The 15,030-nt window shown below is 35.8% G+C and overlaps 1 protein-coding gene across 3 annotated transcripts; it reads right to left on the bottom strand.

Moving 5' to 3' along the window:
- Positions 1-7,687: 7,687 nt before the first annotated feature.
- On the bottom strand, positions 7,688-12,872 carry LOC143231914 (cytochrome P450 307a1-like). Of its 3 annotated transcripts, none has more exons than XM_076466744.1 (4): positions 12,303-12,872; positions 9,489-10,277; positions 9,050-9,149; positions 7,688-8,669 (listed from the first exon to the last, which is right to left on the bottom strand). In XM_076466744.1, exons 1-4 carry the CDS (start codon positions 12,673-12,675, stop codon positions 8,381-8,383), a joined length of 1,551 nt encoding a protein of 516 aa, XP_076322859.1. In that variant the 5' UTR covers positions 12,676-12,872; the 3' UTR covers positions 7,688-8,380. The 3 variants fall into 3 exon arrangements, with proteins under 3 accessions (XP_076322859.1, XP_076322858.1, XP_076322860.1); XM_076466743.1 differs by having other exon boundaries at positions 9,489-10,280; positions 12,303-12,868; XM_076466745.1 differs by having other exon boundaries at positions 8,397-8,610; positions 9,489-10,280; positions 12,303-12,869.
- Between the last annotated feature and the right edge of the window lie 2,158 nt (positions 12,873-15,030).

Genomic DNA, 15,030 nt, shown 5'->3' with positions numbered 1-15,030 from the left:
TGGTGGTGATGACTATCTGTTTTCCCTTCAGTCTCTATCTTCTAAACTAGGGATAGCTGGCGCAGGTAGACCTCCTATAGCTCTACACGAAATTCAAAACAACTAAACTCCAACAATCAAGACACAAATTATAGCAGTCTGGCCAGTTTTATAAGTGTGCTATGCGTAGAGGACCTTGTGTTTACAAGCTGATTTGCTCTCACTGGTTCTCAGTTGCAATCGTTTTGAGGACACTTTACACTTTCTAGTTGGCTATCAGAGTACTTGGACATCACAAAAGCATTCGAGACTGAAACATACCTTCACAAATAAACCGTTGTCATAACATTTCTGAAAACTGCTTAAAGGAGACTAAAATATAATGTCGAATTTGGGTCACTGAAATTTCTCAATTTGTCTTAATGAACGTAAATACTATAACTATTTGTTTGTAACCTCAGACACTTGAAATATGTTTAGGAAATAAAACAAGCTATAAACTCTCCTTGAACTTATAAAAAGCCAGTAAAAAATAACAGTTAAGATATCAACGTAAAGTGAAATATTTTGTAGCTCTATGACAACGTGATCACCACATTGGGTGATTGGCATTGGGTAATTCCTGAATTTAGCTCATTTATTTATTAAGAGATGGAGCCACACGCAAATATAACCTTGCACATCAGATACGTTTTTTGGTACGAACTGCGAAGACAAACAGCTTTAAACGTTGATACATCTGATAAGTTACCAGCAAATAGTACTATTTTTTTTAATGTACCCCAAAGAAGATGTCGCACAAGATAAGAATAAGGTTGAGTTTTTTTAACGTTTATTACAGACCTCATATTTACGTTAATGCTTGGGAAGGAAAAACTACCCACGAATTCTTATCGAACCTACAGCTGGTACATATTTTTGACATACGGAACCGTCTTGGAATTAATGTGGTACACGCTGTGCCCTTGAAAATATTCATGCACGTATCAGATGGTACAATCTTACATAATCTCTCTACACGTACTAAAAGTCTATTCTAATTCAAAACGGCCAAGCATGGCCAGGTGGTTAAGGCATTCGACTCGTAATCTAAGGGTCGCGGGTTCGAATCCCCATCACACCAACCATGCTCGCATTTTCAGCAGTGGGAGCGTTATAATGTGAGACTCAATCCCACTATTCGTTGGAAAAAGAGTAGCTCAAGTGTTGGCGGTGGGTGGTGATGACTAGCTGGTTTCCCTCTAGTCTTACATTACTAAATTAGGGACGGCTAGCGCATGTATCCCTCGAGTAGCTTTGCGCGAAATTAAAAAACAAACAAACCAAACTAATTCGAAAATTATTAAATTCTATTAAGCTTTTACAAAGATACATGAACAAAATAGAATAAGAACTAATTAGGATTTTTAACAGTTGATATCATGATTTCCTGTCCCAACGGTTACGCAGTATCCATAATGCTGAAATCACTGCGTATCTCAACAATAGACAAGATATTGAAAGCCAACTATAGTTTACTGTAAAAGAAGACCAGACATTCCTAAGATGAATCGTACGTTTCGTTAGTCGATTAGAAAGAGTGGTCACATATAAAACTGACACTTTAGTTCGTTATAAGGTCAGATAAACGGAGACTTTTTAAAAAGTTAATAACCGGGTATATATGATCATATAAGTTGACATTTTGTAATATTAACATTATTACGTAATCTAAGCTGAAATAATGAAACGGCTTGCTGCAGGATCAATTTCTTTGTTTCGGAATTTCGTAAGTCTACACAAAGGCTAATTGCGCATAGTAGGATAAGAGGCAGCTAGTTAACAGTACCCAAAGTCACCTTTTGAGTAAATTGTGTGAGACTTGACTGTCACTTTTGTGATACTGCACCCACGGATTCCAAGTTCGGCATTGGGAGGGAAACCTTGAATATTTAAAGCCACAGTCCAACTAATGCTAATCGTTAGGGCACGTCCAGATCTCTAAAGTCAGATAAAAAATATTTTGTAAGGTCGATATCGTGGATTGACGTAAGGTTGTTGTTTTTTTCTAATTTCACGCAGAGCATCATGAGGGCTATCTGTGCTAGTTGTTCCTAATTTAGCAGTGTAAGACAAGAGGGAAGACAGCTAGTCATCATCACCTACCACCAATTCTTGGGCTACTCTTTTACCAACGAATAGTGAGATTGACCGTCACTTTATAACGCCTCCACGGCTGAAATGGTTAATATGTTTAGTATAAAGGGGATTTGAACCCGCGACCCTCGGCTTACGCCTTAACCACCTGGCCATGCCGGGCCTGATCAGTTAAGTAATGTTTTGTAGAATCAATATGATGATTTAATACGCAATCAAATAAATCATGTGCGAGGTACTTCCCAGTGGCACAGTAGTACGTCTGCGGACTTATAACGGTAAAACCCGAGTTTCCATACCCGTTGTGGGCAGAACACAGATAGTCAGTTGTGTAGTTTTACGATTAACTTTAAGCAAATAGAAGCACATGTCAATTCGATACAGTGATTTCTCATACAATTAAATAAAGAAATATCTTGTTGGATTGAAATTGTTATTGTTTTAATATCTAATAAAGATAAAAAATATATACTAACAAAAATTAGTGCTTTTATGAAGTCATCGAAGTTATCCTTGTTTTCATATTTTTAGTTGGCTCGGCATGGCCAGGTGGATTAAGGCGTTCGACTCGTAATCTGAGGGTCACGGGTTCTCGAAACCCATCGCACCAAACATGTTCACCCTTTCTTCCATGGGTGCGTTATAATGTTACGGTCAATCCCATTATTCGTTGGTAAAAGAGTAGCCCAAGAGTTGAAGGTGGGTGGTGATGAAGAGCTAACTGCCTCGCCTCTAGTTTTACACTGCTAGATTAGAGACGGCTAGCGCAGATAGCCCTCGTGTAGCTTCGCGCGAAATTTAAAAACAAACAATATTTTTATTTTTTTTTTTTTTTTATTTTGTTTAGAGTTACGAAAATTGGTAATTTAAATGTAGCTGAATTAATTAATTAATTAATTAACGTATTTCTTGTCTGAGAACATGATAGAACAACAACACGCTATACTGCCATATAACTAAAAGTAAAAACACTTTGCTATTTTACTTTTTTATTTATTCTCTAATTATTAAGCTCCCCAGTGGCTCAACGGTATGTCTGCGGACGTACAACGCTAAAAACCGGGTTTCGATATCCGGCGTGGGCAGAGCACAGATAGCGTATTGTGTAGCTTTGTGCTACACAACAACACCACCTAATTATCAAATATGTATTTCTTCTTCTCGTTGTATGTCTAAATTTACTTTAAATTAAAAACAAACGAACAAACATCGTGTTATATATCTGACTTAAGTCGATTTCGGTTTTGGAAAGAAAGGCATTGTGAAAAGAAAAATGTATTTAAAATCTGGTTTGTTTGTTGTTTTTTTAATTTCGCGCAAAGCTAATCGAGGACTATCTGCGCTAGCCGTCCCTAATTTAGCAGTGTAAGACTAGAGGGAAGGCAGCTAGTCATCACCACCCACCGCCAACTCTTGGGCTACTCTTTTACCAACGAATAGTGGGATTGACCGTACTATTATTACGCACCCACGGCTGAAATGGCGAGCATGTTTGGCGCAACGGGGATTCGAACCCGCGACCCTCAGATTACGAGTCGCACGCCTTAATACGCTTGGCCACGCTCGGCCTTTAAAATCTGGAATTAAATTTATTTTGTATAATTTTCCTCACTTCACTGGAAAATTCAGGTGTTAGAATAAAGTGCTGTAAAAAGAGGAAAGAGGAAAGGAACGAAAAATAGGTGCGAGAATGAGTGTACCAGATAACAAACGTTATACAATGAGTGTACCAGATAACAACACGTTATACAATGAGTGTACCAGATAACAAATGTTATACAATGAGTGTACCAGATAACAAACGTTATACAATGAGTGTACCAGATAACAAATGTTATACAATGAGTGTACCAGATAACAAACGTTATACAATGAGTGTACCAGATAACAAATGTTATATAATAACATAACAAATGTTATATAATGAGTGTACCAGATAACAAACGTTATATAATGAGTGTAACAGATAACAAACGTTGTACAATGAGTGTATCAGATAACAAACGTTATACAATGAGTGTACCAGATAACACACGTTATATAATGAGTGTACCAGATAACAAATGTTATATAATGAGTGTACCAGATAACAAACGTTATATAATGAGTGTAACAGATAACAAACGTTGTACAATGAGTGTATCAGATAACAAACGTTATACAATGAGTGTACCAGATAACACACGTTATATAATGAGTGTACCAGATAACAAACGTTATACAATGAGTGTATCAGATAACAAACGTTATATAATGAGTGTAACAGATAACAAACGTTGTACAATGAGTGTACCAGATAACAAACGTTATACAATGAGTGTACCAGATAACAAACGTTATACAATGAGTGTACCAGATAACAAACGTTATACAATGAGTGTACCAGATAACAAACGTTATATAATGAGTGTACCAGATAACAAATGTTATACAATGAGTGTACCAGATAACAAGCGTTATACAATGAGTGTACCACATAACAAGCGTTATATAATGAGTGTACCAGATAACAAACGTTATCCGAGAATATTAATTGTGAAACATGTAAGATACAACAAGAATAATTTTTCAAATTGGTTGTCCTCTATGTAATTAAACATTAGAGAAATAACACATAGAAAAATCACTGTTGTAAGCGCACAACTGGGACTATCTGTGCTTTACTGATTGCAGGTATCAAAACCAGATTTTTAAGGTCCCAGGCTTATCGATGAACAAACCAAAAACAAATGGCTTGTTCGTTTTCAGAGAAGCCTTACGTGATCGCATTTTACAAATTATTTATTTAAAAAGAAACACAAATAATTCAATCAATTCAAGTTAGGATTATAGGTCATCTTCATATAAACGTGGATGTGAAAGAATTTTAAACTTCCATCTATGAAATTAGGATACAAAATTTAAAAGTTGGTTGTGAGATTTTAATCCATTTTTTATGAGAAATATCGTATAGATGGTATCGTACCATGAGTCACAATCTTTAATAACTTTGACACTTATTTCTCTGCTATAATGTGAAGCTACGTTACGGGCGCGAATATAGAATCTTGAATTCTAGTTTCGCAAGCCCTGTGTTTACAGTTGAGCTTTTTACGTACTTAGTTTTACAAAAAGTAAATCCTTATACTCTTGATGACGAGAAACCTACTTGAAATAAAGATGTATCTCAGAACAGTTGTCATGGGTATTAAACCAAAACCAAAATTAAACCAATATAAAGGAATATCTTTATACCTGTACTAATTAATAACCTAACATCCAACTGCAATGCCCCATACAATCCCTTACCCGTTTATTCTTTCGTCCATGAGACATGTGACCGGCAACGGTCAGTTGCAACCTCTCTAATTGCTAACCTGAAGATGACCTAGGAAGGTCAAAATGTTGTTCTCTGCTTATCAATAAAAATGTTAATAGCCACTCCAGCCAATTCTGAGATACAAATCCTTATATCGCTTGGTAAAATTATTCATCAACTATCTGATTTATATTAAAGCCACTTCAGACAAGATGCCGTGTTCTCCGCAGAGAATCCAATCTCGGACTTTAGCTTTGTAAATCCGTGTACTTCTCGTTGTTCTGTCAGGAGGCTTCATTATTAATAAAGAAATAAACTTTAAAGTCTTTGTACTAATGACAATCTCTGGATATTTCTAAAATTAAATACCATTTTCGGTTTTATTCCGTTTTCCTCAACGAATTTTTGTGTGAAATAACAACGTTCACACAGTCCACTTGAATATCCATCCATCTGTATTGCATCCGAACAGGACGTGGTGAGAAATAAGAAATATTTCCAGCTGTTGTTTAAAGTACGTTCTTCCACAAGTATGGCGGTGGACACTACGTATTACTGTGTGTAACAACATAAAAACATTCTGTTTAGGAGCCATATGTTTAGAAGAAATTTCATTCAAAAATCGGGTTGGAACACACCGTTAAGTTGACGAACATTGAATAATGAACAATATTTTCTATTAATCTATTACTTCGTCATCACAACTTTGTAAAGGGCGATCGATAATCTAAAGGTACACAGCTATGAGCCTCAGGATTCATCAAGATTGGCATTTCAATATTTGGAACTGAGGGCAAAATATTCTGATTCGCTGAAAATGTTTTAAAGGGAAGGGGACAAAAGGTTTGTTCCAGGGCCATTTAAGTCATAATTACGTCAGCGATATAGCTCCAAAATCATATCTATAAATGTATACTCATCGCCAAGAAATATGAAATTCGATAATGCTTTTGAAAAATCAAAACTGTATTTTGTCCTTCATTTATTTACTTGTGGTTTTGTTATAACACACACATTTTGGGCAGAAAACGCGAGCTCCCCTACCGACAGAATAATGCATTTGAATAACTGTTAGCAAGAAAGACGTATTCAATTAGCTATACTCGTATCCTTATTGAATTTTAGTTTTACTGTGAGAAGGTAATGTGTTCTATTTGTTACCATACACGACCGTTAAACATTAACTTATAAAACTCGTACAGTCTCTTAAAGGTTTAACTGTGATTAAGCCAACAGAACGCATTGTCTTGTTTATTTATTTAAGCGCAAAGTTGGCTACCACAGTGACGTAACTCTAAATTTTTGTTATAAGCCTTCAAAATATTTTTATTTGGCCCACTGATCCCCTCATATTGTTCCTTCTTCAGCGAATCGGACATTGCAATATCAATAGATACGTTCAAGTTTTATGCACAAATATGTTACGTCATTAACATCTCCAAATCAATTAAATTACCTGTGATGATAATTTAGAAATACTTGATACAAAAATAAGACTAAGGCATATACTTACAGAAGTAACACTAGGGGTCATTTTGTTTCCTTCGTTCTAACTACGGTATCCTTAAGATACACATTACTGTCAGTTTTATATTTTAAAGCAGATATTGTATCTCTTACACATTTTCTATAGTCAAACAAGATTTTGTTTGTTATTAATATGAAGTCAACACGAAGAGCTGTTTGTGCTGTACCCACCACTCAACTGATAGCATAAATGTATCCACTTATGGAACTATAATACAAGTGTGAAGGGCCCGGCATGGCCAAGCGTGTTAAGGTACTCCACTCGTAATCCGAGGGTTGCGGGTTCAAATCTTCGTCACATCAATCATGCTCGTCCTTTCAGCAGTGGTGGTGTTAAAATGTTACGGTCAATACCACTACTCGTTGGTGAAAAGAGTAGCCCAAGAGTTGGCGGTGGGTGGCGATGACTAGCTGCCTTCCCTCTAGTCTTACATTACTAAATTAGAGACGGCTGGCGCAGATAGCTCTCGTATATCTTTGTGCGAAATTCAAACCAAACCAAAAAACATAAAATTTGAGACTACAAACACTAAAGAAACTGGGTAAATATCGTATGGGAAAGTTTCCAAAAATTGTGTCGAATATTTAATTTTTATAAGTTGATATTTATTAAAATCAGGCACGTTACACTCTGACTTATACAGGTGTATGAAAAATCAGGCACGTTACACTCTGACTTATATAGGTGTATGAAAAAAAGAATTCTGATGACGCAAGAAAAAAATCGATAATAGTGTTATAGCATAAACCTTTTATTGTATCGAATAAATTACAAAAACACACACCGAAACTATGTTGTAAACAAAGGTAAAACATAATGACTAAAGTTTGTTATATATATATATTTATATATATATATAATTACGTATACTGCTAATGAGCATTGTCAGTTATATACATACAACCAACGTTGACGTCTGTTCAGTCAGATTAGTACAACTGCATACTTTGTGTTTGTTTTTAAAGTTTAGTAATTAATATCACAACAATACTACAATCAGTAATTCAGTACTTATGGTAAATGGCATAATTTCTTAAACCGTTTTTTTCCGTTAACATGCTTTGAACATAAAAATGCTTTACGAATTCCTGGATGAATTGTCTTTATTTATTGTACATATATATAGAGAGAACTGGCTAAGTATCTATTGTTTTGTCTTGTCTCAAATGTGTTTTCACTGTCAATTTGTCTACTTGACGAGAAAAGCCAAACTTTGTAACACTGAGAGGATGATTCTATTTTTTTTTTTTCCAGATATACATTTAAATGGCTTTGAAATAACCCAATAGCGCTACAATACTTGTCGAGTTTAATACAAAAACAAAGTTAAAGGTAATTTGTCATTAATATATTGTTTCCTTCTAATATTACTCAACAAATACCACGTGACTTGTATTCAAATACTAAGATTAGTTGTCTGCTGTTGTTGTTTGTATACATCACAGAGTCAAGGAAACCGATGTTTCTTTTGTGTTTATAGTTACTGGACTTTGACGGTGCCTGAAAATTAACTTGATCTCATTTCTTGGAACTACAAGACCTGGTATTACATTTAGATCTGGTGCATCAGCTCCCTCTGGCAGACAAACGTCAAACATCTGAATGATAGATCCAAGACCTAGTAACAAAGTGGATTTTACTAGTCCGTCTCCCAAACACGTCCTCTTTCCTGTTCCAAACGGAAAAAAAAAGCTGGGTTTTAAGACTCGGCCCTCTTTCGTAAGAAATCTAGCCAGAAAGGGGGAAAAAACATTATAAAACATTCGATAAATTGATTTTATTCAGTGATAAGAACAAAATGTTTGGATACTTATATTTTAACGTTACTAAAAAATAAGGCTTAGAAAGGTTCCTTTTCATGTTTATAATAGTGATTATTAAGGAAAGCTGCGCTTGGTAAAAACTATGTATTATATTGTAGCTTGAAACATGTAAACACAAATAGATGATATTTCCATCCTGTTTTTGAATATTTTATTTCAAGTCAACAGAACATAAACTGACGATAAATAATTCACATCTGGTAAAGACTTCATGATTGTTCATTGCTATAGAGATAGGTGCACGTTTCTAAGAACAGTCAGTTGGAATGTCCAATAAAAACTTACCGCTCGGGACTGAATTTTCGAGGTTCTTTCCAGCAATCAGAATCCATGTTTAGATCGAATGTATTGAACATAACCAGAGCATTTTGGGGAACATGAAACCCTGAAAATAGACGTAATGCATTTCAGTGGAAATAAATAATCAACTGAAAGAAAACTGATTAAAATTAGCTGTGTATTTTATAGAATTTGTTTAGACCTATTTGGTTCAGTTATGCTGTGAATATTAAAACAGTTTATTTGAAACTGGTATTACAACATCAAAATCCTGTTCGCTATATAGCGATATTATCTTTTGAAATTTAGTAGACAGTTAAGGACGAAAAAAAAAGTGATATATTATAAGGGTTATTCTAGCCTCCCGTGGAATAACGTTATCTACAACAGCAGTGGAAACACTGAATACATTTATAACATCCCTACTGATTCATGACCTACTAACCTTGAACACTTGTGTCCTTGGTGGCTACATGAGGGATTATTGGTGAAGAGACGACCCGTAAGACTTCCAGGGCTGTTGCTTCAGTGTATGACAAAGACGGCTTGTCCTGAAGGCATGGATGTCTGTGATTATGCGTGGCTTCAAACACCTCGGCCTGAATCCTTTCCTTCACTTCGGGGTGTGCAGCTACTAAGTAGAGTCCCCACAACCATAGATTTCCCAGAACCGAGTGCCCTCCACAAAGATCGTCTATTGCAACCTCTGCATCCTCACGAGCTAGTTTACCTCCATCTGTACCATCTTCTTTAATATGTTTCAAAAATATGTCAACCAGATCTCGGGGATTATCTTCGTCTAATGTTTTCTCATGCTCATTAAATATGGTTTCCGTTAACCTCGTAACTACGTCTGCCTTGTCTCGCAGTTCTTGTAGTCTCTTTTTGTTAAAGACCTTCAGCCAGGGCATGAAATCAATGGCGAAACCTTGAAAGAGCTCTCTGAAGACAACATCGTAGATCTCAACAACTTTTTGGAAAGTCGGATCTTTCGGTTCGAATCTCTTGTTGCATAAATACTGATAGAAAATATTAGCGGTACAGACAAGAATGAATGGCCTTGGCTCGATGAGTTGATTTTGAACAGTAAGTAAACTTGAAACTAAGTCTTGTAATTCTTTGGTGATGAATGAATTCATTCGCTCGATACCGTGAGAAACAGACCGAGGGTGCATATAAGGAAAGGCGAGCTCACGTCGTGTTTTTTGTTTCGGTGACCAGTCACACAAAGCAACTGCTGTTCGAATAAAAATAAATTCAGCTTAATAATACATCTAAATTAGCAGTTATTACAAATGTTATCTTCTCAGATCAGTAATTCACTGTAAAATAAACACAGATAGTTAACTCGTAACAAAAAATGACTTCAGAATAATATCTGAAAGATATAATTATAGTAGGACCCTGCTGCATAACATAAAACAATCGATTAAATATAAGATGTAATCAGTGTTATATAAATAATGATATACCCCGAAGATTCCAATTTAAAAAAACCTAAGGAAACCAAATGCAGCTACAAAAGTAAATATAAACATACTACTTCAACATATCCAAACCGTCATAACCGTCAAGAAGCTATATGAAGTTAAATGAAGATTATGAATGAAAATTGCACATAATTATAGTTCATATTTGGTGCGTTTGTGTGTATTTTCTTATAGCAAAGCCACATCGGACCATCTGCTGATTTATATTTGGTTTTATTTGTTTTTTGAATTTCGCGCAAAACTACACGACGGCTATCTGCGCTAGCCGTCCCTAATTAGGCAGCGTAAAACTAGCGGGAAGGCAGCTAGTCATCACCACTCACCGCCAACTCTTGGGCTATTCTTTCACCGACGAATAGTGGGATTGACCGTAATATTATAACGCCTCCACGGCTGAAAGGGCGAGCATGTTTGGTGCGACGGGAATTCGAACCCGCGACCCTCGGATTACGAGTCGAACGCCTTAACCCACCAGATCATGCCGGGCCCATAAGGTAATAGATGTTCCTAATAGTGTTATGTGGTATGTTTTATAAAAAGAAAAAAATAAACTTGCTATGCCACCAAACCTTTGGCGTTAATATATTAAAGATGCAAGTATCACTTCCGACTAAGAAGCATTTGAAACGTACGGTGTACGCAGACCGTAGAAACTTCCAATTTGAATAATTCCAGTTTTTAACTTTAAGCCAATCCAAGGTAGACAAGTTATGTAAACACCCGCGTAGACGTAAAAAGCAACACCACTTACTAAGAAATATCAAGGACGTATAAATGTATGGTTCTGAAGAAATTTTTATTTATTTTATACATACATAAATGTATTCCAAATTCTAGTTAGTTTCAGTTTTATTTTCGAACTCTTTTTGTAAACCTATTAAATGCTCGTTTTATTTTTACACATTTCGGAAAAACCTGATAAAAAAATTGCTTTTCTAATAAGTGGGAAAACTCACAGCTTAAGAGCCCAATTCATATGGATAATTACTGATATTTAAGATAAATTATCTTAATAATATTACAAATACTTATAATAGCAAACTTTGAGCGTCGCTTTAGCCTAACAAAATGAGTATTTGAATAATTATAATTCTCAGGCAAAATTATTTTTAGCTAAATAATAAAGCATTAACAAAAGGTTATCAAAAAGAGATCTGATTTTCGTATAAAAACTCAGTTAGGCCTTTAAATAAAATATATATATATATATATTATTTTTTATCACGCCCCCTCTTGGTTTATTTATAATTTAAAATTATGGAGCTAAACTCGTTCTCATTACACGTTAATACTGTTGTATCTCTCAATATTTATTTTCGGTGTACCGATGTAAAAACCTGATATTATTTTGAGCATCACGTAGAAAGGACCAAAAGTTGCACAATTTAAATAAAACAACAGTTAGTTGTTCTGTTTTATGTGGTTGGTCTGTAAAGTTATTTCTTCTGGACGGTTGCGTGTCTAAGAATACCCATGACTCTTGCCATCATACAAGAAATCAACTAAAACCAATCATAAAAGTATATACGCTTTATGATGTTCAGTTGTCTGTTAAAAAACATCAATGATATCTAAATACATCTTTAAATCAGAATACCCAAAATACTATTGATTTAACTGTTAGGATTGAAATTGATTTTAAACTATAAAATTAATAGGCCTACTCTTTCATTGAACCTTTTAACCAACGGTTGCTTGTGTTAACAGAATGTCCTGACTTAACTCAATTTTCTTTCTGTCTGAAGACACAAGAAAAAGATACAACTTACAAAAGTTTCTGTCTCCACGAAAAATAGCATGGAAACGTAGAAAATTAGGTCTGTTGGCGAAGTCCTCACTTTTATTGACGAGGACCTCTCTCATAGCAGCCAGAGAGCTGACCACCACGCAGCGCCGAGAACCCAGGGTCAAGCCATATACATCACCATACTTTTTTCGTAGAGCAGAGAATCCATCCCATGGGTTATCGTAGCGACCAATAATGTGTGAAAAGCCGAGGACTGGTAGTCCTCCTGGTCCAGGAAGAACTTGAAGATCAGAAACTGGTCGGACTTCTTGTCTTCTAATGTAAAGCGCCAAGGAAATGACAGCTAGGATTACAAAAACAGCAGACAAGGCGATAGTAACTGGAACTACAATCATTCCACCGACTTCGAGATTTCTATAGGCTTCGAAACAGTGATAACTTAAAAGTAGTTCAACATAGTTTTCTTCGTATCTGCGCCGAGTGAGAAGGACATGAGTATTTATACTTCAGTGAGCAGACACTGCCTACTGTATCACTCTCGTTTCCACCTAGCCCAGCCCACAACTAGCCCCTCCTCTCTTGGGGCAGATCATTTAGGCTTCATTGACCATGCACCTAGAAGCGACACTAAGAATTATATAAGCCTGAAGGACATTCTTAACCAATAACTTTCTGCGCTGAAACCACGTGAATGCGTACAGTATAATTCCTATATGAAAGGTATTTATAGGAATATCTATTAATATTTGAGTTGAATTAAAAAGGTTAAGGCGCAAGAGAAAAATGTGAAGAAATTCTTGTAATTTTCTTTCAACGTTTCTGACCTTATTTATGAAATTTGAATTTTTCATGAGACTAAATTAATATTAATTATGATTTTTAAATTATATTCTAAACTTTTTACGCTTGTTCTATTTTGTGGTTAAACACAGAGCTACATAAAGGAATATCTTTGTCGTGCCCATCACGGTTATTGAAACCCACATTTAGGGTTATAAGTTTGAAGACTTCTTACCGAGGTACTGGGGGTCATATTCAAGTTTAGGTAACTTTTTCTTCAAGAACAATAAAGATTGTTTGTTTGTTTTTAAATTTCGCGCAAAGCTACACGAGGGCCATTTGGGCCAGCCGTCCCTAATTTAGGAGTGTAAGACTAGAGGCAAGGCAGCTAGTCATCACCACTCACTGCCAACTCTTGGGTTACTCTTTTACCAACGAATAGTAGGATTGACCGTCACATTATAACGACCCCACGGTTGAAAGAACGAGCATGTTTGATTCGATGGGGATTCCAACCCACGACCCTCAGATTACGAGTCGAACGCCTTAACATACCTGGCCATGCCGGGCCGCTTATAAGGTTAGACTAACTAATAGCAAAGGAGTGTTCCATGCATATGTTTATAGCTATGTTATAAAAATCCCTTCATCAACCGACATTTATATGTCCTCATAAACAATACAAAAACCTATATAATCAATCTCCTGGTGCCGAAGGCCGGTACTAAACTGAAAAGAGTAGCAATTACAAGTAACTTTAATATTTCAGGTATAATTTCGAAATAAACATCTCTTAAGAAGATATTGTAGTATACAGTATCTAGATATTTTTATAATGGCATATTTTTGTTGGTTCACTTCTGGCTTTCGTAATTTTTACCGGGACAGCAAGAAGTAAAGAGTTACTTAATAGCTGATAAGATAGTTCTCGATAAAGTAAAGTCCGCCTTCAAAAAGCGCCTCAAAAGGTTTCATATTTTATATTAACTGTCATATGTGTGTTTTCTCTCGAATCAACATTCTTTTCATACAAGAATGAAGTTAAAATACATTTTGCTTTCTTTCCGTTTTGCCCTTCTGTAATTTATAGAAATAAGAGCTGCGTGGTCGCGGACCTAACCGGTTCACATTCCATTAGTGATTAGGGTGGAGGCCATCCGACTTAACAACTAGTGCATGTACAGATATTATTATTTGTTGTTGTTTTGAATTAAGCACAAATCTACACAATGCACTATCTGTGCTCTGCCCACCACGGGTATCGAAACCCGGTTTTTAGCGTTGTAAGTCGGCAGACATACCGCTGAGCCACGGGGGGGGGGCGATATTATTTCTGTACTTCTTTGTAATGTCTTGTTTCTTTTTGTTTTATTGTTGTTTTTCGTTTTTTAAAGTAAGTCTTAATTAAAGTTTGGTCTAGAGCACGTTCAGTATCGTAACTTTGTATTCTTTGGTCACCTGATTGTTTGTTTTGTACTTAAGCACAAGGCTGCACAAAGGGGTATCCGAGTTCTGCCCACCTCGAGTATCGAAACGCGGTTTCTCGCAGTATGATTCCGCACACATACCGCTGTGACACTGAAGGACCACTTGTCTGATGAAACCATCAGATAACATGTGAACTTTTATAATGTATAAAAACAACGTCAGATGTCTCACTTCCCATTTATATGATATTCAAATACTATTGGAGATGTTTCCTACAATTCTTCTTTATTGCGAGCAGAACACTTTCTCTGATGATGTATCGTCCTCGAACTGTGTAAGTAAACCCATCACTCCTAATTTAAATACTTTGGAAATATTGGCCTAAGTTAGGCTTACCTCTGTACTCCCGTCAAAAGCATGTTCGTAGTTATTAAACATGTAATAAGAACATAATAACAGTTAATACAACGTTGTTCTATTACAGTTAATCTGTTTAAAACCAGTTTTCAGGTATTTAAAACTGATCGTACTATAAAGAAAAG

Source organism: Tachypleus tridentatus, chromosome 11 (assembly GCF_004210375.1).
Source record: "Tachypleus tridentatus isolate NWPU-2018 chromosome 11, ASM421037v1, whole genome shotgun sequence".
In the NCBI taxonomy this organism is placed as follows: Eukaryota; Metazoa; Arthropoda; class Merostomata; order Xiphosura; family Limulidae; genus Tachypleus; species Tachypleus tridentatus.
Note: the sequence above shows the minus strand (reverse complement) of the source record. Positions and strands in the feature narration are given on the sequence as shown.

Coding starts and splice junctions, on each gene's coding strand:
- LOC143231914 (XM_076466743.1), bottom strand. CDS start 12,675: ATGATTGTAGTTCCAGTTACTATCGCCTTGTCTGCTGTTTTTGTAATC. Junction 10,281..12,302: donor TCGTGGAGACAGAAACTTTT/GTAAGTTGTATC, acceptor TTATTCGAACAG/CAGTTGCTTTGTGTGACTGG. Junction 9,150..9,488: donor CAAGGACACAAGTGTTCAAG/GTTAGTAGGTCA, acceptor GTCTATTTTCAG/GGTTTCATGTTCCCCAAAAT.